The sequence below is a fragment of the Vidua macroura genome, chromosome 19 (assembly GCF_024509145.1).
Source record: "Vidua macroura isolate BioBank_ID:100142 chromosome 19, ASM2450914v1, whole genome shotgun sequence".
NCBI lineage: Eukaryota > Metazoa > Chordata > Aves > Passeriformes > Viduidae > Vidua > Vidua macroura.
In genome coordinates this window covers 12,783,672-12,811,616 of record NC_071589.1, presented here as the reverse complement: position 1 = coordinate 12,811,616, position 27,945 = coordinate 12,783,672, and the positions used below count along the sequence as shown (strand labels likewise).

The following is a 27,945-nucleotide window of genomic DNA, read 5'->3' as shown; positions in this document are numbered from 1 at the left end:
GGACGTGCACAAGTACAGAAACAGCTGTAGAAACCAGCAGAGATTTATTACCAGAACAAAACTCCCAACCATCTAAAGGCCACCAAGTGTCCCAGCACGGCCAGGGCATTGGGCCCAGGCTGTGGAGAAGGAGGGAGGAGGGAGGGGAGGGCCCGAGCCCGGCGCCAGCCCCGCTCCCTGCCCGGCAGGACGGTCACTCTGCGGCCAGCTGCCGCTGCTGCTGCAGCAGTGATTCCAGCAGGCTGGCTCTCTGCACGGCCGCCTGCACGGGGCACAGGGCACAGGGAGCTCGCAGTGCCCGCCCAGCCACAGCCAGGGCAGGCCCAGGAGCCCTCACTCACCTCGTACTGCTTCCGCAGGCTGCTCATGCTCTCCTCCTTCCTCAGCACCGCCGCCTTCACCCTGGACACGGACATGGGGGGCTGAGCACCCCAGTGCCCCACACGGGGCTGGGCCCTGCCCCAGGGGGGAGCTCAGCCCCTCTCCCCAGCCACAGCTGGGCTCCAGGTGCCATCACACGCTGGCAGCACCTTTATCCCATTGGTGGGTGCTGTGTAGTGTGGACTGACTTGTCTACAGGAAGAAAGGCACATTAGCTTCCTAAGGTTTAATTATCATAGCATTTTGGGGATGTCCCGGCTGCCCTCAGCCTCTGTGGCTGTGCCCTGGCCCTGGACCATGTCCCTCTGGAGAAGATCACGTGGCTGCAGTCACAGGTATCATGTGTGAGCCACGGAGAGCCCCCAGGAGGTGACAGTGATCCTGACCAGGGCTCCTGCCAGGGAGGAACGCAGACAGAGCTGTGCTCCACTGGCCTCTCCTGGCACTCATGTCCTCCATGCAGGCAGAGGAGCAGCCCTGGGGGCACGATGGCACAGAGCAGGCCAGCAGTGACAAGGGACAGAGGATTCAGGGTGGCCGAGCAGCAGTCAGTTCAGACAAGACTCCTCTGCCTGGTTTGCCTGGACAGGGCTGGAAGCCATTCCCAAGGATGCAGCACTGAGCTCCTGCACCCTGCCTGGGCTCCTCACCTCCTGTGAACCTCCTCCAGCTCCTGGTCCTTCTCCCGCACCAGCCTGTCCAGCTCCAGGTGCTGCCGGGCCCTCAGCTCCGCCATCTCTGCCTTCAGCCGCGCGTTCTCCTCCTCCATCCCCACCAGCCTGTCGGCAAACTCCTGCCAGATCACCTCAGTCAGGCCTCTGTGCCCCTGGGACAGCCGGTCCCACACACCCAAGGCATGGGCCAGGCAGGGCCCTGGCTCTGCTCCTCGCTCACCTTCCGGATCTCCTCCAGCTCCTGCTCCTTGTGCTTCAGCAGGCCCTGCAGCCGGATGCTGTCCCCTTCCAGCTCGGCCAGCCGCCCCTTGAGCTCATTGCAGCGCTCCTGCAGCTTCCGCTCCGACCGCTCCAGCTCCTGCAGCTCCACCTCGTACTTGTCTCGGATCCTCTTGATCCTACGGGCAGGAAGGACAGGCAGCCTGGCTCATCCCACTGCTGCCTGGCTCATCCCAGCCCCACTCCTGCTGCAGGAGGGATCAGGACACAGCAGCAAGGGCAGCGCTGCCCCACAAGAGACCTGGGGCTGTTTCCTCAGGTGAGAGGTAAACTTTGTGTCTGTGAGCTGCTCCTTCCTGCACTACCACTGCTCCAGAGCTCACTGGAGAGATGCCCAGGGGACAGGGAAAACAGACCAGCCTCTGGAGGACCTGGGACCTCCCTTTCCTCCTCACCTGTTCTCTGCTGCCCTCTCGCACTCCTCCTTGGCCAAGGACGTGTCGGCCTCCAGGCGCTGGATCACCAGCTCGATCTCTTTGTCCCTCTCCTTCCTCATCTCCTCCCGCAGCTCCCGCTCCCGAGAGAGCAGCCAGGCTTCCTGGAATGGAGACAGCAAATGGGGCCTCAAATTCCTCTTAGAGCCCATGGGCGGCATCTTTGGAGGACAGCTCTTGCCATTACCTCCTTCTTCACGTAGTTGGCCTCCCAAGCCTGCTTCTCCAGCTCCAGCTGGTCCTTCAGCACCTTCAGTTCTGTCTGTGAGGAGAAGGGAAAACAACAGCTCAGTCCTGGGACCCTCCCGTGCTGGCTGGGAGCAGCTGCTGGGGCTGCCCCTGTGGGGTCCAAGGCTTGGTGGTGCCAGCACCCAAAGGGCTGGAGGTGAGGGGGAACCAGACCTGGTGCCGCCTCTCCTGCTCCTCCTTCTCCTTGGCATAGTCGTCCCGCAGCGCCCGGGTGAGGGCCGAGCTGTTGGCCTCCAGCTGCCGCCGCAGCTCCTCTGCCTCTGCTCGCTGCCTGCACAGACACAGCTCCCAGCATCCACACCAGCCCCTCTTCCCATGGAAATCTGGCCCAGGGAGCCCGGCCCCACAGCTCAGGGCTGCTCCCAGCCTGCCCACCTGGCTGCTTGCTGGCTCAGCCGCTCCTTCTCCTCGGCCACCTCGGCATAGAGCCGGCGCCGCTGCAGCTCCAGTGCCTGCTCCTCCTGCTCCAGCTGCTGCTCACACCTGTGGGGCACAGACACTCCAGGGATGTGCCTTCGAGCACTCAGCCTCTTCACACCGCCCTTCATGGTGCCAGAGGACGCTCCCAGCTCAGCAGCATCGCCCACCTGAGGCCGGTGGAGAGGAAGGGGCTGCTCCCCGTGGAGCTGCAAATATTGGGATGCCAGCAGCAGACTGGTGCTGGACAGCACCCCAGACCTGTGAGCGCCAAGCCGGCGCCGAGCCCGGGGCGACGCACCTCTGGCGGGCCCGCTCCCGCTCCCGCTGGCTCTGCTCCTCCTTCTCCCGCTCCAGCAGCCCCCGCAGCTCCTGCGCCTGCCGCCCGTAGTGCAGCGCCGCCCGCTCGTCCGACTGCAGCAGCTCGGCCTCGTGCAGCAGCTTCAGCTGCCGGATGTCCTCGCGGTGCTTGGCCATGAGCTTCTGGATCTCCGGCTCCAGCCCTGGGACAGCGGGAAGGACGGGCACGGCTCGGCCTGGATCCCACCCGGTGCCCTCGGCCGGCTCAAAGGGGCTGGCAGGAAGGGGGGGATGAGCACAGAGGGGTTTTTCTTGCCCTTTGGCATCTGCTCCACCAGAAACAGGGAGCAAACGCCGCCCACACCAAGGAGCTCTTCCCAATCTCTCCTGGACCACTGCCCTGGCTCCAGCTGCTGCTGAGGGAACCTGCCCGTACCTTTCACCGTGATTTCTTTGATCTTTTTGGTTTTCTCCTCAATCCACTTCTCCCGCCGGATTTTCTCAGTTGCGCTCATGAGTTCCTTCAGTTTCTTAATCTCCTGTTTGGAAGCAAATGGGAAAACCTCAGAGAAGCTGGGAGAGAAAAGCCCTGGGAGGCAGGCTGTTGGGAAGGAAGCTGTGGGGCTGCACATGGATACTCGCACAGCCCTGGCCAGGTGTGCTCTTCCAGCCCAGAGAAGTGGCCACACACTCTCCCAGAGCCTTCTCCTCCATCCCCTTGGGAAAGTGCTCACTGCCAAGACACGAGAGCACCGATGGAGAGGGAAGGGGAACTGGGGGCTGCCGAGGGTCTCTGCATGCAGGGCAGCCCATCTGTCCCTGTGTGATGGTGCTTTCCTCTCCAGCCTTCCCTCTCGCTGCCATGGAAAACCCTCTGGCAGGGGGTGGAGCAGGGCCAGAGCAGGTCAGGGCACGAGAGCAGAGGGCAAGGCACAAAAGAGAGCAAAGACCACATTTACCTCACAAAAGGGGCCCAAAGTGCGCCAGACCTGGGGAGAAAGAAAGGAGGGGATGGAGAGAGAAGGGGAATGGTGGGCAAGAGGCAAATCCACACAGGCGTGTCTGCGGGAGCCACGGGCAGGGCAGGAGGCCAAGGGGGCAAGGGGAGACAGCACAAGGGACAAGGATGGGGACAAACTGAAGGACTGGCCAGGAGCCTGTGTGGTTGGAGCTGCTCCAGACACCAAGGGACCCCCATGGTCTGGCCAGGCATGAGCTCAGCTCCAAGGTCAAGGACAAGAAGGGACTGGGACAGCAGAGTTGGGATGAGCCCAGTGGTGCTGCCCTCCTGCCAGGCCTGGCACAGGGTGAGCTGAGCTGTCTCCGTCCACAGGAGAAGCAAAATTGTTCCACGGCATTTGGGTTTGTGCCAGCACTGCACCCTGGGCACCCCCAGCCTGGGAGAGCTCTGCCTTCAATGGGATCATGGAATCACAGAATGGTTTGGGTTGGAAGGGACCTTAAAGTTCATCCAGTTCCAACCCCTGCCCATAGCAGGGACATCTTCCACTACCCCAGGCTGCTCCAAGTCCTGTCCAACCTGGCCTTGGACACTTCCAGGGATGGGGCAGCCACAGCTTCTCTGGGCAACCTGTGCCAGGTGTGTGGGAAGGGTCTCTCCAAGCAGAGCCTGGGAGCTTACACTGTCCCTTGGTCAGTGCCATGCTCCCGGCCCTGAGCAGCAAAGAACAGGAGCTTTTTGGGGAGCCAGGACAAAGCTCTGTGGTGACAGGGACCTTCTGTGCACAGGGAAGAGCTCCTTGGAGTGTCCAGGTCCCACCGAGGTGGCAGAGACTGTACTGCTCCGGGCAGAGGCCCCATTTGAGCAAAATCAGCATGCACGTGTCCCCCCATCTCCCCTGCCCCCTCACCAGCTCGTGCTGCTCCTGCATCTGGGTGATCTTCTGGCCGTACTTGTGGTCCACTTGTTTCAGCTCTGCCACCACGGCCTCACACTTCTCACTCAGCACCTTCTTGTCATCGAGGAGCTGGGCAGAGCGATGAGCCGGCATCAGGCAGGTGCAGCCACCTCAGCCTCTGCCTTCAGGAGCTGGGATGAGGGGTTACCTGGTCAATGAAGGCCAGGTGCCTCTGGATAGCTGCCTCATACTGCTCCCTCTGCAGCCTGAGCTGCTGGCCAAGCTCCTGCTCGGTCTGTTTGATGTGTCGGTCGGTCAGTTCCCGCTGCTGAGTCTGTGGGGTCAAACAGCCACGACATGGAAATCACCATCAGGCCAGGAGAACGAGGGACAGAGCTAAAGCAAAGCCCTGGTGCTCACATCTCCCACCCCTGTCAGCAGGAACACCCAGCCCCCCAGGACAGAGGAGAAGGGAGCTCAGCCCAGGTCCCGGCTAGATGATCTTTAAGGTCCCCTCCAACCCAAACAATTCCATGATTCTGTAAAATCAAGGGATAGTCCTGATCATGTGCTTCATAGTCCCAAGAACCACGTGTGAGGCTGACACACCAGAGCAGTCTGCAGCAGGCTGATGGCTCTCTTCTTCTCCTCCACTTCCAGCTTCAGCCTCATCATGGAGCTTGTCACCTCCGTAGCAACCGCTGACACCTGCTCCACGTGAGCCAGCTCCTCTTCCAAAAGGAAGCCCTGCCACAGCAGAAAAAACATGATGAAAAGGAGGTGGAACCACCTGGAATGAGGGCAGGGAGATGGGGGATGATTCCCACCAGGAATGGATTCCCACACCACAGGTGGACTCACCTCCCGCTGCGTGGCTGAGGCGGCCGACCTGGGCCTCTCCTGCTCCGACTTCTCCATCTCATCCAGGAAACTGATGATGCTTTGGAGCTTGGCCTCCGAGAGCAGAGCCCCATCCTCTGGGACCCCTGGAGGGTGGTTCAGCTTCCCAAACTTCTCCAAGTTATCAGCAGTCAGGGAGTTGGAGCTGGGCTCCTGCTGGGAATTCACCGTGGTGAGTGAGCACCCAGGGAAAGGCTCGGGAGAAGTGGTGCTGGTTTGCCTCCATCACTGGAGCCCAGTCCTCCCACTGCACCCAGCCTGATCCTCTGGGCTAAACCCTGTCCCACCACCAGCCTTTGCACGGGTTGCTGTTCCTTGCAAACATCCAAGCCCTCAAAGCACCAAACAATTCCTCTACCACCTCCACGCTCCTCCACCTCCTGCTCCAAATTCCTCCATCACCCGCTCCAAGCTCCTCCACCACCTTCCCTGGCAGTGCCCAGCTGTTTCTCACCAGGAAGCCATCACACAGCAGTCTCATTCCCCAGCTCACCCTGTCCATCCAGGCATGTCTGTCCTTCTTGAGGAGCTTGGGAGGGGGCAGCAGCTCCGGCTCCTCCTCCAGCAGCCGCAGCGTGTCCAGCAGCTCGTTGAGCGTGACCTTGGATGGAGCCCTGCTGCCAGCAGCCACTGCTGTCTCCAGGTCCTCATTACCTGTCTCCCTGGAGCTCACATCCTAAGGGAGAAGATGAGAGAGAGTTTTCTGGGTCTCCCCAGAAGCCAGGAAAGGCTCTGATGTCGCCCTGGCAGAGCAGCTGCTGCCAGGGCCCTCAGGAGGCACAGCCAGACCCACCTGCAGTTTGTCCTCTGCCCCGGGGTCCTGCAAGGGCACAGAGCCAAGAACTCCCAGGTCTCTTCCTTCTGGCTCCGAGGCTGCCGAGGGGGAATTGGCCTCTGCAGGAAGCAGGCTGTTCTCAGGTACTCTCCCCAGCCAGCCCCTGGGAAGCAGCTCCTCAGAGCAAACCCCTCACTCCCACAGCTCTGGGGACACGCCAGAGGGACTCACCGGCGTTGTTGGCTTTGGTGAGGCTGCCGGCCGGGCTGGCGTTCCTGGCTGAGGCAGGTTTGGCACCAGGCTTCTTCTTGGGCACCCTCCTGCTCTCCTTCACCAGCACCTGCTCTTCTGCCGAGCGCTTCGCCTCCGAGGCCTTTTGGGCCCTTTTCTGCTGCAGCTCCTGCAGGGACAGAGGAGCCATCGATGTCCTGAAGCTTTGGAAAGGCACAAGCCTGTGTTTGCAAGGCTGTGGCAGTGTTTTTGCATCCTCCAGCTGCTCACTGATTGTTTCCCCCAACCCCCTCCCCCGATGGAACATGTTTCCAATTAGGGCAAAGAAAATTTGGGGTTTAAAACATCCCCAGCTTTACTGCCAACTCCTGCAGCCTGTGCCAACCCCATCTGCACCACCAGCTGCAAGAGCAGGGTGACAACGACGTGTTGCTTCCTGCCAGGGGACATGGAGCGGTACTCGGCCCTCTCTGGAAGGACCCTGCTCCCGAGGAGGGTTCCATTCCCAGGGCACAGACATCCTTGGCCATTCCACAGAGCTTGGAGTCTCCCTATCTCAACGTGGTCACCATTTTCCTGAGAACTACACAGAAACCAGCACTGTCTTCACAAGCTCAGCATGAGCTGCCAAGGCTTGGCAGGAGCGCAGCAGGAAACTGCTCCGTGGCACCTCCATCTCCGGAGGGAACACTCCATTTCCAAGGCTGGCCCTGACCCTGCCCCATGCCAAGGCTCTGGAGATGCAGAGAGGCCTCTCGCTGTTGGATGATGCCAATAAATGGTGTCACACGGGCCTGGCCCTGGCCCTACCTGGATGGCAGCGTGCCGGGCCAGGCGCGCCTTCTCCTCTCGGATCTTCCGTCGCTCCTCGTCCTTCCTCTCCTGCAAATCCAGGATATTCCCCTCCTCCATCCGCTGCTGCCTTTCCTTCCAGAGAGGAGGGTCAAAAATGTTACTGAGAGCTCTCCAGCACCCAGCACTGAGAAGTGTGAGGAGCACCCACACCTGGGTCACCCCATATCCAGGCTTTCCATCCTCTCCTCTGTGCAGGTGAGGAGCTCTCGGCACAGCTCCACTTTGGAGCAGCTCATTTTCTTCAGATTCTCAATGCTATTATTATTATTATTATTATTATTATTATTATTATTATTATTTCATCATCTGGGTCTGCAACCACAGAGGAGACAAGGCTTAAAAATAGACTCACACGCAAGAGCAACGGAGCTTTTCATTACTGGGATAAATAATTGAACACAAGGAAACACAAATAGCTGTGAAACCTCGTCACTCTAACAAGCCACCTCATTAGGGATTCATTAGGATGAGCCGATATGGGGCATCCCTCCTCTGGCCACCAGTGTGGCAATTCAGACAGTGGCAATTCAGTGCTGCTGCTGCCAGGGTCTGACTGCTCCCAGTCAGGGGGCTGGGGGAACTGGAGCCGTGTGGTGCTGAGCCTTTGGGCCTCAGCTCCTGCTGGAACCCAGCCCAGCCTAATCCCTGGACACACAACTCATCTCAAAAAAATCCCAGCACAACTCTGAGGGAACTGGACCCTCCCCAGCTCTCTGGACCATGGAGGGGCTGGTTGGATGTGAAGCCAGAACCCCCTTGACTTTCACAGCTTGAGTCTGGGGACTAAAGGGACCCCAACTGGGTGGCCAGTGGGACATGGGTGTCGAGGGGTCTGGGCTACAGAGCAGGGGACAGGACCAACCTCCCTCTTGGCAGCCATCAGGCGCCCCAGAGCCGCGGCCGCCGTCCGGTGCCGCTGCGCGTGCCGCCGGTACCAGCGCTGGATGGTGACAGCAGCCAGGTTCACCTGCTGGATGAACCTGTGGGGACAGGGAGGGAGGGTCAGCACAGCCCCAGGAGCAGCAGATGGCGTCCCCACAGCACCAGGACCTGCAGGGGCCTTTCCCCAGTGTGAAATCCCACAGGAGAAGAACAAGCTCCCCTGGAGCTCCTCACACCTCCTGGTAGCATCCTCCTGCTCCTTCCCTCACCTCTCGGCCTCTTCCTCGGTCACCTCCCTCCTCCGGGGAACACTGCTGCTGCTGCTGCTGCTGTTGTTGTTGCGGGTCATGATGTTGTTGCTGGAGAAATTCTTCTGAGACTTCACGAGGCTGCTGCTGCCTTCCCCGTCCTCGTTTGAGGCCGCTTTGACAACATTGCTGGGACAGAAGATGAAGCCACTCAGCCCTGTCCTGAGCCACACACGACCCCGGGGCCAGCCCAGCTGCAGAGCCAGGACACCCCCACACTCACTTGAGGGAACTGGGAGCCTGGTTGGAGCTCTTGGGAGGAGCAGGGCCCTTCTCAGCAGTGGAGTAGTTGTTGTGCACCATGGTGGTGACGCAGTTGCCCATTGCGCCCTTGTTGCTCCTTGTGTGGGGAGACCAGGAGCATCAGAAACAGCAGCTTCCCCCCTCCAGGTGTTTTCTCCGTGCAGTTGCACCCACTCTCCCCTTCAGGACCCTCTGTCCTACCTGTTGTTGGCGGTGAAGTTGGCAGCCAGGAGCACCGTGGCTTCCTTCCTCCTCATGCCCGCGGGCGGCTCGAGGCCGTGGGAGCCAGAGGGGCCTGGGAACACTCGGGGCTGGTCATCCTGCCAGGGAGTCAGCAAGGATAAGGACACCAAACCCACCTCCTCAAACACCACCAGGAGCACAGAGCCACCCACTCCCAGAGCCTGCCATCCTCACCAAGATATTCCATGTGGTTTTCTTTTCCGGGGAGGTTTTGCTCAGAGCTGCCAGTTTCTTCCTTCCTACTGGATCGCCCTCAAAGAAGGCCAGGAAGTCTCCTGTCTGCTCCGAGCTTCATCCAGACCCAGGGAAGGCAGAGAGGAGAGAGCAGAGGTTCTGGAATAACTCACAGCCACAGGACACACTCTGGCTACACAGGGCACTTGGAAACTCCAGTGTGACACAGGAGAAAGGGGCTGGAGAATTGTTACATGGCCACAAAATCCACCAATGATTCAGAGCTTTGGGTTCCAGGCTGGTGTGTGGTGATAGGGATGGGCACAGACCAACAGGAGAATGGAAAATCCCAACTCAGAGGGCACTGGGAACAGAGAATTTTGTCTCCTCACACAGCCCAGTTATGGCCTGGAGGGTCCATGAGGGCTGTTGGAATCAAATGGAATGTTTTTTGTCACAGCCACAGAAACACACTCCATTTCCCCAAATAGAAATTCTTCCCTGTGATGGTGCAGAGGCCTTGGCACAGGTTGCCCACAGAATCTGGGCAATACTCTGACAGAGAAGTGTCCCAGGCCAGATTGGATGGGGCTTGGAGCAACCTGGTCTCCTGGAAGGTGATCCTGCATGGGACTTTAAGGCCAGGCTGTTGCGTGATCCTTTGGAACCCTAAACAAGGGACTTCCTCTTCAAAAAAATAACCCAAGTGCCAGACCTTGGTTTTCCAGGGCCAGGTTTTAACGCCTGAAGTGCATGACAGAGCTCAGGGTATTTTGGAAAGGCTCCTGTTCCCCCCCAGGACCAGGACACACGGGTGGGGTGTCCCCTAGGGCCAGGCACAGGACAGACACAGGGAGCTGTACCTGTGTGAGCTGTTCGCCCGCTGGTTCACCTGGGTGGTGCTGTTGGACCTGCGCAGGTTGTTCATGGCCCGGGATCCCGCATCTTCCTGTGGAGAGCAGGGACAAATCCAGCAGCCACGTTCAGGGGGAGCACAGGCAGGCTCCCCCACCCTCTCAGCCAGCGGGACACGGAGTTCCCACTACCCCAGGGCTGCCAGGCTCTCCTTGAGGCAGCGGGCAATGACACCTCGCTCGGGCGCTGCTGAGCCAGCAGGAACACGTTCCTTAGCACCAGCTCCCGGGAACAAGGGCGTGGGAATGCTGCCAAGGGATTACTCAGCACGGAGCACAGGCTGTCTGCTGCTGGATCCTGACAGAGCCCAGCAAGCACCTGGGGCTCGCTGCCTCTGTGGAACCCCCACTCAGGAGCCCCCGGCACGGTGGGAACAGGGGGTGCTCCATGAGGGGCAGGCTGGGCCTGACAGCCCAGCAGGAGACACCAGGAAATCGGGAGTTTCCAGATGGAAACTGGCACAGGGAGGTGAAGGGCAAGGAAGGGAAAAGAGGCAATCCTGATGCTTGCTCTTCTGCACCCAGCAGAGAGCCACGAGCAGTGATTGCTGAGGGAGGCGCCACAACAAAGCCGGGCTGGTGCTGGGGGAACCACGGCGAGAGGGACGTGGCTGTGCCTGGAGCCATCCCATCAACCAGGCACAGGAGGGGAAGGACAGGGGCTCACCAGGGTGAGAGGGACATGGCCGTGCCTGGAGCCATCCCATCAACCAGGCACAGGAGGGGGAAGGACAGGGACACACCAGGGTGAGAGGGACGTGGACGTGCCTGGAGCCATCCCATCTACCAGGCACAGGAGGGAAGGACAGGGACACACCAGGGTGAGAGGGACGTGGACGAACCTGGAGCCATCCCACACGCCAGGCACAGGAGGGGAAGGACAGGGGCTCACCAGGGTGAGAGGGATGTGGCCATGCCTGGAGCCATCCCATCACCCAGGCACAGGAGGGAAGGACAGGAGTTCACCAGGGTGAGAGGGATGTGGCCATGCCTGGAGCCATCCCATCTACCAGGCACAGGAGGGGAAGGACAGGGGCTCACCAGGGTGAGAGGGACATGGACGTGCCTGGAGCCATCCCATCTACCAGGCACAGAAAGGGAAGGACAGGGGCTCACCAGGGTGAGAGGGACATGGCCATGCCTGGAGCCATCCCACACGCCAGGCACAGGAGGGAAGGACAGGAGTTCACCAGGGTGAGAGGGACATGGCCGTGCCTGGAGCCATCCCACACGCCAGGCACAGGAGGGAAGGACAGGAGTTCACCAGGGTGAGAGGGACGTGGCCATGCCTGGAGCCATCCCACACGCCAGGCACAGGAGGGGAAGGACAGGGGCTCACCGGGGCGTTCCTCTTGGCTTTGCCGTCGGCAGCCACGGACACGGAGCGTGCCACGAGCCTGGCAGGAGAGGCGCTGCCGGGGCGCCGCGACACCGGCGCCGGGAGCCCCGTCAGGATCAGGTCTGCCACGTCGGGGCTCTGGACGGAGCAGCAGCTCCGCGTGCTCTTCATGCTGGAGCAGCAGGAAGGAGCCCTGGAAGCACAGCACAGAGAGGGGGGAAGGCATGGAGCAGCCAGCCTGGAACCAGGCGCCGCGGCAAACACCGGCACTCGGAGCTGGAACTGCTGCCCAGCAGGACAAAACACCTTCCTCCGAATTGCCACATGGCAAACAACCCCAGCACGGCCCTGGAGAGGCTCCAGGAGAGCTCCTCACTGCTTTCACCCAACCCTACGGCTGCCCACGGGCTGCTGTCACATTTATGGGCTGGGATTCCAGCAGAGGGCTAAAGGGAGGGAAAAGCCCTGCTCCCCATCCCAGGCTGCTTCACTGGACACAGCCCGTGGCTGCCAGAGGATCACACGGGCCCAGAATGGCCCCATCTGTGCAGGCTGGAGGTTCAGCTCACCCCACATCCCACACGGGGCTGGGATGCTGAAGAACCACCTGAGCAGCTCCCGAGGGATCCTCCCCCTGCCAAGAGTTCCTTCAGAAGTGTCCGTGCCCTCTCAGGGGTCACAGGAAGAGCTGGGCCCCCCTCCCAGCTCGGGGCAGCACATTCCCACCTTTTCCCCTCTGCATCCTCCCAGCCCCAGTGCTGATCCAGGAAAAGACCAGATTCCTTTATCTCTTTACATTTATTACCCACACCGTCCCTAAACCCTCTCCCCCGGCAGCCCTGGCTTCCCCTCTCAGGGCTCCACCACAGCCCTTGGCAATGCCGCGGGCTCCACAGCCTGGGGAAACAAACGGCTCTCATGGAAACCGCTGGGCTCAGGGCAGGAAAACAGGCTCAGGAGCGCAGGCCAGCACAGCCCCCCGAGCTCCCAGCCCCTCAAACCCCTGAAGCTCAGACTCCTCAGCTCTGAAGCCCCAGGCCCCCATGGCCCCCAGCCCCATTATGACCCAAGGACAAGCCCTGGCCTGAAGCTCCCAAATCCCTGAGCCCCTCAGGATCACCCAGGTCCCACACCTTCCTCTAAGCTCCCAAAACCCAGACCCCTCAAATTCCCCCACTCCCAAGGCGCGGGACCCCAGCCACAGCTCCAAGCCCAGTCCCCAGATGCCCCCAGGACCCCCCAGGACCCCCATCCCCGGCTCCCGAGTCCCCCAAGTCCCAGACCCCCACCAAGAGCCACAGGGCACCCAACCCCAAACCCTCCGTGGTCCCCAAGCCCATAAAACCCAGCCCCAAGCCCCCCCATGACCCCAGCCCATATCCCCAGGCCCTCATGACCCAGATCCCTCCAGGACCCCCAACTCCCAATCCCCGCAGACCCCAACTCCTCACGACCACGGTAATGGGCCCCACGCACCCACAGGCGGGTGAGACCCCCGCGCCCTGGGGGTGATGTCGAGAGTGGGGCCCTGGCCCTGCCCCCGCTCCCCCTGGAACTCCCTCTGCTCCCCTGGACCCCCTCAGCCGCCATTAAGCGCCCCCATCCCCTCACCTCCGGCCACAGCCATTGGGCGGGGCTGCCGGCGAGCGGCCAATGGGAAGGGAGAAGAGGGCGGGGGGAAGAGACGCGATTGGTTGAGGCGGAGGAAGGGGGCGGGAATAAGGAGGGATGGAAGAGGAAGGCGTGGCCGCGCCGGGGGCATGACTTAATAGGAGCGAACCAATGGGACGAGAGTACTGAGATGGGCGCGGCTTTGTGGGCGGGGAAAGGGGCGTGGCCTGGCCCACGTGGGCAGGGTCCCCATGGGGGTTTTGGGGGGAAAATGGGAATTTTGGGGACCTGAGAAGGGGACTGGGGCTACTGGGGAGCTATGACTGAGGGGAGCCGTGAGGAAAGTGGGGAGTCATAGCTCTGTGGGGGGGGGGCGGGCTGGGGATTATTGGGGGGGCATGGGAAAAAGTGGGAGCTGTCTATGGGGCAGGGGGGGCACATGGGATTATTGGGGGGCATGGGAAAAAGTGGGAGCTATCAGGGGGTTCTGGGGCAGGGGGTGAGCTCTGAGGAAGGGGGGGAACCATGGGGCTATTAGGGGGGCTGTAGCATGGAGGAGAGCAGTGCGGCAGGGGCGAAGCTGTGGGGCTGTTTGGGGGGGCCATGGGGCTATAGGAAAATATGGGGCTGCGGGCCAGGAGGAGCCACGGGCCAGGCTCCGTCAGCGGCGCAGGAAGAAGTCACACGTTGCCAGACCCGAGTGGGGGTTTATTGGTGGGTCCCGGCCCCATGGGGACGGCGCCTGCTCCCACCCACCCCCACAGAGCCCAGCCTGCAGCTAGGGGCCACCCACGAGCACCCATGGCCATGCTGGGGTCCCCAAAGCAGCCCCAGCTCAGTCCCAGCGGCTCCCACACCCCTGTCCAGCTCAGAGGAGCAAGGGGTCGTGTCCCTCTGCCTGCCCTGGACCACCACGGACTTGCCACTGTCACCTGCTGGAAGCCCTGGCCCTTGTGGCCACTTCAGACCGTGTCCCCCGAGGCACCAGGAGAGCGCAGGCCCCGCAGGGAGGGGGGCAGAGCCCCCGCAGCCCCCGGGGCCCGACAGCAGCTACATGTTGAGGAAGGCGAAGGCCGACGGCTGCAGGGCGCCCTCCGTGTCCGTCCCCCCGTCCTGGGGCCGGGCCGGCGGCTCCACGGGCGGCGAGCGCGGCCGGAGCACCGCGCCGGGCCGGGCCACCAGCTCCATGCCGGCGAACAGCGCCAGGCCGGGGGCCGCCGTGTCCCCTGCCAGCCTGCTCCCCCCGTCCTGCTGGCAGGGACAGGCCGGCACCGCTGCCCCGGGCTGCCCGGGGGTCTCCGATGCCACCCCCGGCTCCTCAGCGGGGGCTGCGGGGGCCGGCGCCGGGCTCAGGGGGGTCAGGAAGCTCTGGCTGGCCACGGCTGGGATGTCCATGAGCAGGTCCCCGGCCGAGCCCGCCGAGGGGGCCGAGGGTGGGCGCAGGGCCTTCGGGGAGGGCTGGGCCCGGCACAGGGCCTCGAACTGCCGCAGCATCTGGGACAGGGGGTGGGCACAGTGAGAGCGGCATCGGCAAAGGGGCTTGGCCCTGGCACCTTTGCCCAGGCACAGGGACTGTCCCCAACGTCCCCTCCCAGGGCTCGGAGGGAGCATCACCCCGCCCCGGGGAAGGCAGCCAAACCACCCCTCTGGGACATACACAGAGCCATTCCCAAGGGCTGTGTGTCCCCAAGGGCTGTCAAACCTGTGCCAGGAGCCCCTACCCGAGGGACCGGGCACAGGGACGTCCCCAGGGTCACCTTTGTTGCTCGGTTGGCCACAGGCCCAGGGCTGCCTTGGCTGAGGTGCTGCAGGCGCTGCCGGGTCACGGCAAAGATCTGCTCTGGGGAGAGCAGGTCGGAGCAGCCAAGGGCAGAGATGGCACACATGGACCTCTGTGGGAAAGGGGAGCTGAGCCTGGCAGGCCCCCAGACACCCCCCAGCCCTCCCAGGGGAGCCCCCTGTGCTCACCATGCGCACGCTGTCACTGGGATCCTCCAGCGCCCGGCCCAGCAGCTCCAGCACCACCTCACAGTTCAGGAGCCCACACCTGCGCAGGGACGGGGGTCACAGTCACCTGCAGCGCCTTCCCATCCCCAGAGTCCAGGCCCAGGCAGCCAGGGAAGGGCTCAGGTTGCCCCGGGAGCACCTCGCTCTGCCACTTACTCCTTGAGGAAGTGCTGAGCTTCCTCCCTGGTGAGGAAGACCCTGGCCCCGCGTGTCAGTCCCGACACCAGGCTCAGCTCCCTCCGGCAGTCGCCCGGGCTGTCAGCGTCCACCCTGCTGGGGACACAGCTCATGGGGACAGGAGCCAGCTGCTTGCTCCTCCCGGGGTCCCTGCACACCCCCTGGCACACAGGGACCCCCCACCCTGAGCAGCTCTGCCCACCCACGGCTGGCAGGACGAAGGCGCCGGGCGGAACACAGCCAGCAGTGCCGGGGCACTCTGGATCACGGGTGTGGAAAATGAGGGCAGCGCTCCTGGGGATGCACCCGGGACAGTCCCGGGGCAGGGGAGCCCCCCGGGCCCCTCTCACCTGTCGGTGCCGTGGCTCAGCTCCCGGCTGGCCCCGGAGCGGCTGTCGCTGCCGGATTTGCTGCCCGAGTCGGAGGCGCGGCTCCGCTCGTTGCCCTGCGAGGATTCCCGGGAGCTGTGCCCGCTGTCTGCCTCCTCCCAGCCGCCCCCGGCCAGCCCCGCCTGGTGGCTCACTGCAGGGACAGCGCTGCTGAGATGGGGTCCCCACATCCCCCAGGACGGGGCGGGGACCCCCCAAATTGCCCCGGCAGGACCCACCTCGGGACGCGCGCGGCGCCGGAGGGGTCGGGGGCGGCACGGCCGGGCTGCCGGCCGGGGACGGAGCTCGGACGGGCTCGTAGGTGTCCTCGGGGAGGTCCCCACGGAGCCGCCGGGGCCCCCCCGGCGCCGGGAGCACGGCCTGGGCCACGGCCTCGGCCGCCCGCTGGAGGCTGCTCAGCAGGGCCTCTCCCGGGGAAGCTGCCAGAGGCGCGGATGTTGGGAGAAGCCCGGGAGCCCGGCCCCATGGGATCACCCCAACACCGAGCTCCAGGCTGGGAAAGGGGGGGTGAGGGAACGCTGGGAGCTCAGAGGACGAGGCACAGAGCGACCCCCGTGGCCCTGCCCCGGCTCCCAGCAGGAAAGGACCCGGTGAGGGCCCGGCCAGGACTCACCGGAGCCGCTCCTGTCACTGCTGAAGCCGAATCCCTGCAGGGAGCCACAGGGGCTGGGGCTGGAGCCCATCCCTGGGGAGGCACAGGGAATGTCAGGGGGGGGCACAGGCACTCAGGGCTCCCCTTTCCTGCTGTGTCCCTGCCCCCCTGGGCGAGGGCCCGGCCCGGGGGGCTGCGCTCACCGGCGGGGGCCGGGGGCCGGGCGGGCAGCGCCAGGGGCTGCGGCAGCGGCGCATCCGAGAACAGAACGCTGGCCAGGTCCTGTGGGATTGAGACACAGAGAGGAGCGCTGGCAGTGCTGGGAACCCCAGGGTCCCCAGAGCAGGGGGCTGGGGGCTGCCCTGTCCCTCCAGCACCCACCTGTGCGGCCGCCCGCACCTTCTGGTTCAAGCTGTTGCCGTGGAGGGGGTCTGGGGGCCCGGAGAACACTGCAGACACACAGAGGGGAGGGTGGGGGATGCTCCCAGGCGGGGTAGGACCCTGCTCCTGGCACAGCCCCGGCAGCAGGAGCCCTTCTGGGGTCTCCAGCCCCCCATGGGGCTGCTGCCGCTCTGCCGTGCCCCCCCCCAGGCCGTTACCCGCGGCCTCCCGGATGAAGCTGGCGTTCCTCTTCAGCTGCAGGACAAACTGGGGGGAGCCCTGAGAGCAGGTGTGCAGCAGGATCTTCAGCACCTGGCTCGGGGGACAAGGACAAGTCACAGCTGCCCTCCCTGGAGCACGGGGGGGGGGGGGGGGAGGTTCCATCCCATCACCCCCCCCAGTGCTCCCACCTTCAACTTGACGTGGCAGGAGCTGCTCTGCAGCCGTGTGAGGAGATGCTCCAGCAGGCACTGGCTGCTCCCGGGGGACTCGTGGGAGATCTCTAGGGACGGGTTAGGGAATCCAGCCGGGATCCAGCCGGGATCGGAGGGCAGCAGCAGCCCCCCCGTGCCAGGAATTCGGCCCCTCCACAGGGTCCCAGCCAGGGCCCACAGTCCCACGGCTGCCCCCAGCCAGCCCCGCAGGCCTCCCGAGCCCACCACGGCCTGGAGCAGCCCCGGGGATCCCACCCTGTCCCGGGGCACCCCCTGCCCCGTGCCCCCCCGGCTCCCTGAAGGATACTGGCGATCTCCTCGAAGAGGTACCCGGGGCACGGGGTGTCGTCGTCGGCCGTGCCCCGCAGCAACACCGGCAGCTGGAGGAGGAGGGGGCGGCGTGAGAGGGAGCGGACCCGCCCCGGACCCCGGTGCTGGGGACCGGACCGGGGCTCCAGGGCAGGCCCGGCCCGGCCAGGGCTGTGCGAGGCCGCTGCAGAAGCGAGTGCGGGGTGCAGCGATGACGTCGCGGGTAAGCAGTGACGTCACGCCCCGGCAGCCCACCCCCCCAAAAGCCCCGGTCCGTACCCGGCTCAGGAAACTCAGCCGGTCCCGCAGCGGCGCCGCCATGACACTGCCGGCACCGGCCCTGCCCGGTCCCCCGGCGGCGTCAGGGAACCGCCCCCCGGAAGTTGTTTTTCACCAATGAGAGGGCAAAGCTCTCCTGCTTAACCAATCATCGGAGAGAGAGGGCGGGACTCCAGGCGGAAGCGCCCCATGAAGTTGACGCCTGAAAGAGGCGGGAAGTAAACAACCGGCACTTCCACCAATCAGAGCCGCCCGCGCTGAATAACCAATCAGAAGGGGCGTGGTTTGGCGTGGTGCCGCCCAATAGGAGCGCGCGGGCGTGTGACGAGCGGGGCGCGCAGCCAATCGCGGCCGCCCGGGCATGGCGGCGCCCGTGCGGTGAGGCGATGTCGGGGCGCGGAGCGTGGCTGCGGGCGCGGGCGCGGCTGCGGCGCTTCCCGGCGGCGCTGGCGGCCTGCGGGGACCAGGTGGGGCCCGGGGGGGGAGGCACCGGGGGGCGGCTGCGGGGCCGGGGCGGGTCCCGGCGGCCCCCGCTCCCGTCCCGTGTGATTCCCGCAGGCCGCGGCCTACGGGCGGTGCGTGGCGGCGGCGGCGGCGGGGCCGGCGGAGCTGCGGCGGGACGCGTGCCTGCGGGAGTTCCAGGCGCTGCGGGAGTGCTTCGCCCGGGCGGTACGGCGCTGTCCCGGTCCCCGTGCCAGATCCGGTCGCGGTGCTGGCGGAGGGAAGCGGCCTCGGCCCGTCCTGACCGCGGCTCTTTGCAGGCAAAGGCGACGCCGAAGTGACCCCGGAGCCGCCCCCGCCTGGAGACGCTCGTGGGGAGCAAAACCCTCGGGCCGCCGGTTTGTCCTCAAATGACGGAACCCCACCGGTCCCGGAGCTGCCCACCCGCTCCCCGGCCTGGAGGAGGTGCGGCCCCGTGAAGGTCACAGATGTATTTTTATTTATTAAAACAAGAATCCAGATCAGAATGCTTCAGCTTATTTTATTGATGGGCTCCGCCCGCGCTCCGGGCTCTCCGTGCCAGCGTTCCACCCGCCCCCGGGGGGAGCCGTTCCCGGCGGGACAAGGCAGCTCCCGCCAGCTTCCAGCCCAGCTCGGGGTGCCCGGGCCATTGCCAGGAGCAGGAATGCCAGGAGCAGGAATGCCAGGAGCATCTTTGGTCCCTTCCGTTCACACAGAGAACAACAACAGGGGCCGGAGCCGGCGGCACGGGGCACGAAGGAGCCCACCCGGCTCCCTGGCGCCTCGGGAAGGCTGCTTGGTGCCACAGCCCGGATCCCCGTCCCCGGGGCAGCCCTGGAGCCGCGCTCCAGAGCCCGTCCCTGCCTCTCCGCGGCTCCGGGGCGCCGTGCTTGTGCTTGACGACAGCGTTAATGGAGAAGCTCGTTGGGTTCAGGGGGGTTTAAGGCCACAGTGTTCCGCGGGGGGGTCTTCCCAAAGGACTCCCGAGGTTGCTTCCCTGTCGCTCTGGGTTGTGACACCCCGGGAGCACCAGGCAGGGACAGTCCCACCCCGTCCCAGCTCTGCAGGGTCCCACTGGACACAGACTCGAGGTCACCAAAGACTTTTGGAGGTCGGGAATATAAAACCCACCACAGTGATGAGGTCTGAGGGCTCCAGGCTGGGAATTCTCAGCCGGTCTAGGGAGAACTTTGGGATCGAATTCCGTACATTCGCAGGTCTGGATGTAAAAACACAAAACCCCCCCAAAAAAAACCCCAAGGGATGAATCAGTGGGAGCCTGAAACAACACAGAGCTCTTGGGGAAGCTCTTCCCTTCCTCACTCACCAAATTCCCAGAGGTGGAGCAGGGACCTGTCTGGATGCAGAACAGGGCTGGGGCAGGCTGGGAAGAGCACACGGAGCACAGGAAGAGGTAGGTGGAGCCCCTGGCTCCACCTGGCTCTGCTGTGCTTTCTCCCACCTCCAGCAGAGGAATCAAGCTGGGTTGGGAAGGGCTGGGGGGAAGTTGAGCCTCTTAATGCACTTTTGAGAGGGGAAGTGGAGCTGGGGAGCACAGAGAGGAGCACCCAGGGAGGGTGGAGGGGGCAGAGCTCCGTGTGATCCCAGTGAGTGGCCAAGGAATCCCATCCCTGGGAGAGAGGCAGCACAACAGGAGTTGTGCCCGGTTAAGGCAGCGTTTCTACTAAATGAGGTTCCTGAACCACCACTGTGTCCCAAACAAATGAGGCTCTGCTCCCAACCCAGCACTGGAGCACTGGCTCTGCTGGTCCTCAGCTCACGGCTTCTCTGGGGTAAAGCCCTTCCCGAGGTGTGGATCCCAGGTCCCCTCGGCACAGCCCCTTCCTGGTTCTGAGAGGAGTTGGGAGATGGTTGGAGAAGGCAATTTGATGTGAATGAGATGCTGGAAAAGGTCCTTGGAGCAGCGGCCTGGCAGGGAGCCGAGGTGGATGGCAGCTCTGGAAGGCAGGGGACAGCAGGAATGTCACTCCCAGTGCCACCATCTCCTTGGCCACCCGCCGGCACACGCTGGGGGCGCTGCTGGAAGCCCCCAGGGTGGCGCTCAGGGATCCAAGGAGATCCTGTGGACCCGAGCACCGCGTCCAGCAGAGTGGCTTGGATCTCTCCACGCCCGGTGAGGCCGAGCCTTCCCTGCGGAGCACGGCCGCAGCCCCGTCACGGGCTCCTGTCCTGTGTCACCTGCTGGATGTGGCGGCTGCGCCCCAGGTGCTGCGCGCCCTCGGCCACCCCGCTCAGCCGCGTCTCCAGCGCGCTCCGCAGGTCGTTCACCTTCACATCGGGAAGGGGGTTCAGGCCGATCAGGACCCCCCCGGCTCCTGCTGCAGCCGCCTCCTCCTCCCCGTCCTCCTCCTCCCCGTCCTCCTCCTGGTCGGGGGGCAGCAGGTCCCGTCTCCTGCGCCGCAGGTCCAGCCCCCCCTGCAGCTTCAGCTCCCGGTTGGGTTTGACGTCGCGCTCCGGCTGCTGCGCATCCCTGGGGGCGGCCGCTCCGTTCTCAGGCTTCCCTGCTGGAGCATCCTGAGGGCCGGCTTTCCTCTCGGCCCCGTTGGAGGGACCCCCACCCCCGTGGCCCTGCCGGCCCCCCGGCTCTTCCCGGGGATCCTCCTCCTTCCTGTGCCCCAGGCCAGGCGGGTCCCGCTGCCGCCCGCCCGCTCCCTCGGCCTGCGCCCCTCTCTGCCACTCCTTCTCCCGGGGGTGCTGCTCCCTCACTGCCACATTCCTGTTACTGGAAGAGTCCGGCACCGCTGCCAGGTCCTTGGGCTCCACCTGACTCAGAGTTTTGGCTTTAAGGTCTGTTCCTGAGTCTCTTTCAAAACTCTTTCCTGCTACTGCCTGAACTTTGGCAGCCCCCGGCTGTTCTCTTTGGATGGGAGCTGTAGCTGCTTCCACGGCTTTCAGGAAATTCTTCTTCTGGTGGACATCTCTTCCAGCTTTGGCTTCACGTTCTCCTCCCAAATCCTCCGCCAAGGCCTTTTTCTCCAGGTGGTTTCTGGCTGCTGGAACACGCTGGGCATCCCCATGGAGGGGATCCCGGTTCTCCACGGGATTCTTAACAGCTCTGTCATTCTCTTGCAGCGGCACCTTCCACTCCTTGGGAGCAGCCACAGGAATGTCACGCCTCTGCCCAGCCTCTTCCAGCTTCCCCACGATGTCCCTGTGCTGCTTGGTGGAATCGGGGGGCTGCTGGCCCGGGCGCTGCCCCAGCTGCTCCTTGCTCAGCGCCTTCCCGGCCGTGTCTCCCTTGGCTCCGAGGCCCTCGTCCTCCCTGCTCCTGGAGAGGGGCACGGCAGGCTCCGGCTGCGCTTCTGCTGCAGGACAAAACCCACATGGAAAAGGTTTCATCAGGACATTCCCTTCCCCTGCCACCACATTGTGTGGGACACGAGACGAGGCCGCACGGGAGGAAGAGCAGAGCTGTGGGTTATCCCCACAGAAATGGCTGTGCAAGTGGACTTTGCCACGTGCCAAAGGAGCTCAGATCGCTCCCAGTTTGATTTTAGAGCTGCTCTGAGCCTGGAGGGGTCCTGCTCCCTGGCCACGTCCTTACCTGGCTTTGGCTTCTCCTCTGCCCCCTCCTCCTGCCGCTGCTGGTGGATCTCCTTGTGCTGCTCCTCGATCACTGCCAGCAGCTTTGCCTGCTGGTCCAGGAGCTGCTTGTGCTGCACCTGCTGCTCCTTGATCACCTGCAGCAGCACGTTGTGGTCCAGCAGTTTTGCTGGCCCTGCTTCTGGAAAAGGGGAAAAAGACAGAGGAAATAAAACCCCTGTGACCCAAAGCCCTCAGAAATCATGTCAGCTCTGGATGGGCTGCAAGGGCTCTCCTTGGCAGGAAGATCCAACTCCACAAACCCTGCCAGGAGAGAGAGAAGGAAGCTGGAAGAGGATGGGATGAGAGCAAGGGACCTGCACACAAGCCCAAGCTCAGGCTCTGACCCTCCCTTGCCAGGCAGAGGTTGGAGGGAGGAGCTCAGCCTGGGGAAGGGCTTTGCAGCTCCAGCTCTGATGCCCCAGGGACAGAGCAGCCGGGGCCTTGAGGGGAAGGAGCTTCCCCTGTGATGTGTTCAGGTGTCTCTGTGTGCCCTGCCCACGCCCTCCTGCCGTGCTGCTGGAGCAGTTTCACTCCTGTCTCCCTCTTCCCAGGGCTCTGACACCGGGGAGCAGCCAGGCCCGGGTGCCAGCATGGCTCAGGTCCCCAAGTGGCCCTGCCAGGTGTGCCAGAGATGGGACAGGCACCACCTGATGCTCTGCAGGGGCCGTGGCCTCAAGACACCGTCCTCTCACAGAGAGGGATCCAGGGAGAACCGGCTCCATCCCCACACGCCCCGGGGACACACACTCACCCCCTGCCTTCTCCTGTTTCTCCTCAGTGTTCCGGTTCTCCAGCAGTTCTGCTTTCTCCGGGAGGGGCAGCTCCTGCTTTTCACCTGCAAAGGACGACAGAGCTTTGCTGTGAGTGCAGATGTTCCCTAAAACGCCTCCACGTCGTCCCGGCACCGTTTGTATCCAACCCGAGGGCTGCGAGGGAAGTAATAAACCCAATATTTAACAATCCCATGCCTGGTGGCAGCGAGCCAGCACTAACTACCTCGGCCAATTAACATGCAAGAACAGCTCTAACTGGCTTTTAGACGGGCACTTGGCAATGTGTTCCCTGTCAAGATCTCCCGGCTCCGTGTCCCCGGTGATTTGGGAGCCGTGCAGGAACAGCACGGCACCTGACATTTTGGCGGGTGGCGAACAACTGTTTGACAGCTCTTGCAGTAGCTGTCAAAGCCACCAGATTCCTCCCTTCCCGCAGCAGCTGCCGGAGGGGCTGTGCTCACTCACGTGCTCCACTCGTGGAGTTAAAAGGAAGCACCAGGATGAGGATGGGAATGACCAAACTGTCCCGCCTCGAGGGGCATTACAGGCCCAGAAGAGCTTGCTCAGTTGAGCTGCTCTGAAAGGAGCTTACCAGGGTCTGCTTCCTTCTCCACGGACTTTGCAGCCTCCTCTGCTTTCCTGGGGAGCTGGAGCTGTGACTTGTCCCGCTCAGCAGCCTCGGCAGTGTCACCATCCAGCACGGCCGCCGGTGCCTTGGCTTCCAGTTTGGCTTCCCCTGGCTCCAGCTCCTTGTAGGGCGGCCTTCCCCCCTGCTGCACCGCTGCCTCTGGGACCTTCTCCACATTTGGGACGGGCCCACCAGTCCCTCCCCGCTGCTGGTTCTCGGCAGCCACTTCCTTCCCTTGTTTTGGGCCCAGTGCCTCCTTCTGGGGCTTCAGCCTGGCTGGCTCCTGCAGCAGATGGTCGTTGGCTCCTCCGGGAGCCGCTTTGTTCTCTCTGGATTCCTCCCGTTCCCGCCCCATGTCCACGACTACCTCATCATGTGGGACTGGGGGCTCGTGGCGATGAGCCTCCCCCACGGGCAGGGCAATCCCTGGGGAGACAGGCAGGGTCAGAGGCAGCAGGTTCCCAGTACACCCAGTATACCCAGCTCCATGCTGCCCTTGTCCAGTCCTGCCTTCTCTCCCTCATCTGGAGGCCACAGTCCCAACAAGCCTCCAGAGCATCAAACACTAAATCACCTTCAATCCACCACTACCACCACGGTGGATGAGGGGAGGGTAAAGAGAAGAGTTCAGGGTCTCTGTCTCAGAGTCCCACAACACACACCCCCAGCTCCCAGTCCAGCTCCCTTTCCCAGGATCACCTTTACCTTGATCAGGACGGTCCAGCTGCACTTTCTCTTCCACCTTTCCTCTCTCCTCCTCCCTCTTGGGCACCTGCACGGGCACCTTGATCTGTGGCTGCTCCATCTCCTCCTTCTCCTCGGGCACTTTGGGTTTGTCACGGTCATCCTCGGGCTCCTCCACCACCGGGTTCTGCTCTGCAAACACAGGATGGGGACAGGGATGAGGTGTGGGATCTGGGAATTGCTGTGTCTGTCCCAATCCCCTTCACCCACCCAGCCCAGCCGCTGATTTCCCTCCAGCCTTAGCATGGTGGGGCTGGGGGAGATTTTCTTCTGGGGTTACTTGGTTGTTTTCCCTGTTGTGGGCTTTTACGGAGCTGCCGGCAGGGAAGCGTGGCTGGGATGGATCCAGGATGGAGAGGGGATGGAGCGGGGATGGATCCAGGATGGAGAGGGGATGGAGCAGGGATGGATCCAGGATGGAGAGGGGATGGAGCAGGGATGGAGCGAGGACGGAGAGGGGATGGAGCATGGATGGATCCAGGATGGAGAGGGGATGGAGCAGGGATGGAGCGAGGACGGAGAGGGGATGGAGCATGGATGGATCCAGGATGGAGAGGGGATAGAGCCAGGATGGAGAGGGGATGGAGAGGGGATGGAGCAGGGATGAAGCATGGATGGAGCTGGGATGGAGGAAGAATGGAGCAGGGATGGAGCAGGGATGGAACTGGGATAGAGAGGAGATGGAGCATGGATGGAGCCGGGATGGAGCAGGGATGGAGCCAGGATGGAGCGCAGATGGAACATGGATGGAGCCGGGATGGAGCTGGGATAGAGCCGGGATGGAGCGGAGATGGAACATGGATGGAGCCGGGATGGAGTGGAGATGGAGCATGGATGGAACGGGCTGCTGCTGCGAGCCAGTACCACCAGATGGTAGCATCCCCCCAGCTCCCTGCCCCAGACCCCCAGCTCCGGGAGAGACCGAGCTGGAATCCAGACCAGGATCCCCAGCACTGGAAGAGATAAAGCTGTGATCCAGCCCTGAACCCCCCAACACCAGAACCGAGCTGGGCTCCAGCCCAGCTCCCACCCCCCTGCTGCTGTTTGCTGTGAAACATCTTAAAACCTCCTTTATTTTGATTTTTTCCCCTGCTTTTTAGTGCCCGAGTGTTCCCACAGCCCTTCAGATGCCTCTCAGAGGAGGATTAAACAGGCATTAATTAGGGGAAACTCCTGAGGGAGACGGGGGAGTTTCCCCCCACCTTGCCCTCAAAGAGATGGAATGTTTTTGGAAGACACATCCCAGTCAAACCAGCCTCTGTGCTCAGCACTGTTATGACCAGCATATTCCACATGGAATCTTTTGCACATTCCACGGGATGGGAAGGGTCCCTTCCACCCCCAGCATGGCAGAAACCCACACAGGGAGTGAACTCTTCCTTTGGAGAGCAGCAGAGAAGGAAATCAAATTGTTTCCCAGCAGTGAAGTTGTTCTGCAGATTTTTTTCCATCCAACAAACTCTTAAAAAAAAAAAAAAATCTATCTTTCTGTAACAAAAAAAAAAATTCCCAACTCTTTCCCCCTTCGCCCTCCCCCATGTGATTTCCTTTGGGGAATTAATTCTATAAACATCTTTCCATTTTCTCCTCCCCCTCCGCAGGGCTGGTGCGATTTATTACGAGATGAACTCATGGGAAAGAAGGGATTGCCACAACTTCAGCTGCGTGGGCCTTGCCTGAGCTGGGGAGAGGCGGGGGGGGGAACAACAAAAATTCACAAAAAATTAAGTACAAACTCCTGGCCCAGAGGGATCTGTGCCAGCAGGACCTTGAGCCTCTCCAGAAACCCGGAGTCCAGCCCGGAGCTCCACACCCAGAGGAGGGACGTGTGTGGGGCTGGCCGGCTTTCCACGTTCCTTCGCTTCGGGAGCGATGGTGGGAGGGGAAAAGGACTTGGATTTTCTGAGAAATTCGAGTCTAGTACCCAAGGGTCCCCCTCTCCATTGAGGGACTTCCCAGGGTTCAGCAAGTCAGGGCAGGACACTCCTCCTTTGCAGGAAGAACTGGGCTGCAGGAACCAGTGCCCAGCCCTGGCCAGGGGCCCTGGGAAGCGGGAGGCCGAGGCCGGGGAGGGGAGCGCTCGGCACGGCTGCGGATGTTCCCAGCTCAATCCTGGCCCCAGTGCAAGAAATTATTTACTCTACTGGAGGAAAGTTTTCTTGTTAATTGGTTCATGGAGGCGGGAGATGGCTCCGGTCGGAGAGGACTGGAGGATCCAACACAGGCAGGGCTGTTCCCACAGCGGATGGGAGCGATGAGCTGAGCAGCGACATGAGGTTCAGGGGGAAATAAAAAGGAAGAGAGGAGGAAATAAAAAGGAAGGAGGGGGAAATAAAAATGAAGAGAGGAGGAAATAAGAAGGAAGGAGGGGAAATAAGAAGGAAGTAGGGGAAATAAAAAGGAAGAGAGGAGGAAATAAGAAGGAAGATGGGGGGAAGCTTTCCTTGCCAGCAGGAAGCGGAGGAGTTAAACGCAGCAGTTCCCCTGCCCAGAGCAGCAGGTGAACCCCCCGCGGGCCCAGGGCAGCCCGAGGGGCCGGGGGAGGCCCCGCTCTGCTCCGGGAGTGTCCCTGGCAGCTTCCATCATAAATCAGGCAGAGGCACGTTCCCCGCTCTGCAAACAATGCAGGAAAAGCCCAAAACACAAACAAAACACAAGCCCAAAAGTCTCCACGCCGCAATAAGGCCAAGCTGCCTCGAAGCCATCATTTGCTCAGCGGGAGACAAAATTAAGTTCATCATCAGGGCGTGAATTAACAACCTCTCAGGCTGCCTGGAAATCCATCCAGGGCTCCGGCTGCTTCGCAGGGAAGAGTTTTGCTGGGGCTCTGCCTGTCTTCTTGCCCTCCAGGTCCCTTTGGAGCGTCCTCCAGTAACGCTGCGCCTCGTCGTGTTTTATGAGTGGCCTTGGACATCACAGGCAAGGTCTGAGAGGCTGTAAAAGCTTTTTGGCTCCCAAGGAGAGGCCGGGGTGTGAGGCAGCAGCGAGAGGGTTCGCTCTGACCCCCAGGCTCTCCAGCAGCTCTGCTCACATGAGGGGAAGCCGGGGCGTCCTGCAGCTGATTTGTGTGTGTGTGCGTGCCTGGGTGTGTTGTGGTTTGGCAACAGCCTCTCCAGGCTGCCATAAAATTTCATGATTAGCAACCTAAAAGCTTCCCTTCTCCCCCTGCTCCTGGTTCGGATCGTTGCAATGGTCCCAGGCAGGCACTAAATCCCTCCTCACGCGTTTTTCCAGCCTCTCGGAGCCGAAATGTGCTTCCGCAGCCCCGGAGTTGAAATGTGCTTCCACAGCCCCGGAGTTGAAATGTGCTTCCACAGCCCCTGCCCTGGGCAGAGGCAGCGGGATGGGCCCTGCTGTGCTCGCCCCCAGTCCAGAGGGAGCCTTAGGGACAGCACAAGGACCTCCAGGACACACCTCCCACTCCAGGGCGTCACCCCAGGGCTGACCAGGGACACGGGGTTCAGGACCTGCTTGTGCCAGTGCAGCTCCAGATCTGCCGAAATTCCTTCATCGCGCCATATGGAGCAAGATCCAGGAGCCTGTGCCAAGGAAAACGGAGCCCAACAAGCGGGGCAGAGGGCCGGGGGCAAACGCTGCCCTCGGATGTGCCGAGCAGCCCCGCACCGGGAGCCAGGCCCTCCCCGGGGAGCCCCCAGCCCAGCTGCGCCTCCAGGAGCCCTCCCTCCCCCCGAAACGGGTCCAGATTTCACAAGGTTATGGAATGGCATCCCTGAAATTAGTTCACAGTTGTCTCCTGACGCACCAGCAGTAAAAAACCAACCCAAATTACCAGAGGCTGCTGGTTCCTTTTCTGTGTCACAGGCACTATTAAAAGCTCGCTCGCACAAAGCACCAGGGAGAGCCGCCGCGGAGCCAAGCTGTTCCTGCAGGATGCAGGAGCCACGTTCCACACATCTCCGGGGCTGGGAATGCCGGCGGGGACCCAGCCTGCCTCGGGCAGGTTCCTTCTGGGGGGCAAAGCACACGGATGGCAGGGGTGGAGGGTGCAGGGGTGCCGCGTGCCAAACACAACCCCAAATTTTGCCCCGGTTGAAATAACAGAGCCCACCCCATGCCCCAGGACACGGGGATGGCT

General features: G+C 62.7%; 4 protein-coding genes across 13 annotated transcripts in view; 1 reads left to right on the top strand and 3 right to left on the bottom strand.

Moving 5' to 3' along the window:
• Nucleotides 1–25: 25 nt before the first annotated feature.
• On the bottom strand, nt 26–13,087 carry CEP131 (centrosomal protein 131). 9 transcript variants are annotated; one of them, XM_053994551.1, is made up of 27 exons: nt 13,069–13,087; nt 11,458–11,650; nt 10,068–10,153; nt 9,205–9,319; nt 8,989–9,107; nt 8,768–8,884; nt 8,506–8,673; nt 8,217–8,334; nt 7,310–7,426; nt 6,500–6,668; nt 6,287–6,387; nt 5,987–6,169; nt 5,455–5,649; nt 5,203–5,340; nt 4,802–4,927; nt 4,606–4,722; nt 3,694–3,723; nt 3,171–3,273; nt 2,736–2,937; nt 2,393–2,500; nt 2,171–2,288; nt 1,956–2,030; nt 1,730–1,872; nt 1,276–1,453; nt 1,032–1,160; nt 342–402; nt 26–262 (listed from the first exon to the last, which is right to left on the bottom strand). In XM_053994551.1, exons 2-27 carry the CDS (start codon nt 11,626–11,628, stop codon nt 48–50), a joined length of 3,402 nt encoding a protein of 1,133 aa, XP_053850526.1. In that variant the 5' UTR covers nt 11,629–11,650; nt 13,069–13,087; the 3' UTR covers nt 26–47. The 9 variants fall into 9 exon arrangements, with proteins under 9 accessions (XP_053850526.1, XP_053850525.1, XP_053850524.1 ...); XM_053994550.1 differs by lacking the exon at nt 13,069–13,087 and adding an exon at nt 12,934–12,990; XM_053994549.1 differs by lacking the exon at nt 13,069–13,087 and adding an exon at nt 12,027–12,067.
• Nucleotides 13,088–13,763: 676 nt separating this feature from the next.
• Nucleotides 13,764–17,715, bottom strand: TEPSIN (TEPSIN adaptor related protein complex 4 accessory protein). 2 transcript variants are annotated; one of them, XM_053994575.1, is made up of 13 exons: nt 17,637–17,715; nt 17,356–17,428; nt 17,025–17,116; nt 16,833–16,926; nt 16,615–16,682; nt 16,437–16,515; nt 16,255–16,326; nt 15,860–16,060; nt 15,603–15,774; nt 15,232–15,348; nt 15,037–15,115; nt 14,826–14,960; nt 13,764–14,562 (listed from the first exon to the last, which is right to left on the bottom strand). In XM_053994575.1, the coding sequence occupies exons 1-13, from the start codon at nt 17,676–17,678 to the stop codon at nt 14,119–14,121; spliced, it is 1,668 nt and encodes a 555-aa protein (XP_053850550.1). In that variant the 5' UTR covers nt 17,679–17,715; the 3' UTR covers nt 13,764–14,118. The 2 variants fall into 2 exon arrangements, with proteins under 2 accessions (XP_053850550.1, XP_053850551.1); XM_053994576.1 differs by having other exon boundaries at nt 15,232–15,345.
• A 283-nt stretch (nt 17,716–17,998) lies between these two features.
• Nucleotides 17,999–18,598, top strand: NDUFAF8 (NADH:ubiquinone oxidoreductase complex assembly factor 8). The gene is made up of 3 exons (XM_053994587.1): nt 17,999–18,103; nt 18,195–18,305; nt 18,398–18,598. The coding sequence occupies exons 1-3, from the start codon at nt 18,023–18,025 to the stop codon at nt 18,416–18,418; spliced, it is 213 nt and encodes a 70-aa protein (XP_053850562.1). The 5' UTR covers nt 17,999–18,022; the 3' UTR covers nt 18,419–18,598.
• SLC38A10 (solute carrier family 38 member 10) overlaps nt 18,599–27,945 on the bottom strand; it is a 30,492-nt gene continuing 21,145 nt past the window's right edge. Inside the window, 5 exon segments of the mRNA XM_053994548.1 lie at nt 18,599–21,424; nt 21,664–21,843; nt 22,456–22,539; nt 23,070–23,531; nt 23,811–23,981. Coding sequence (XP_053850523.1) covers nt 20,274–21,424; nt 21,664–21,843; nt 22,456–22,539; nt 23,070–23,531; nt 23,811–23,981 — 2,048 coding nt within the window. The 3' untranslated portion in view covers nt 18,599–20,273.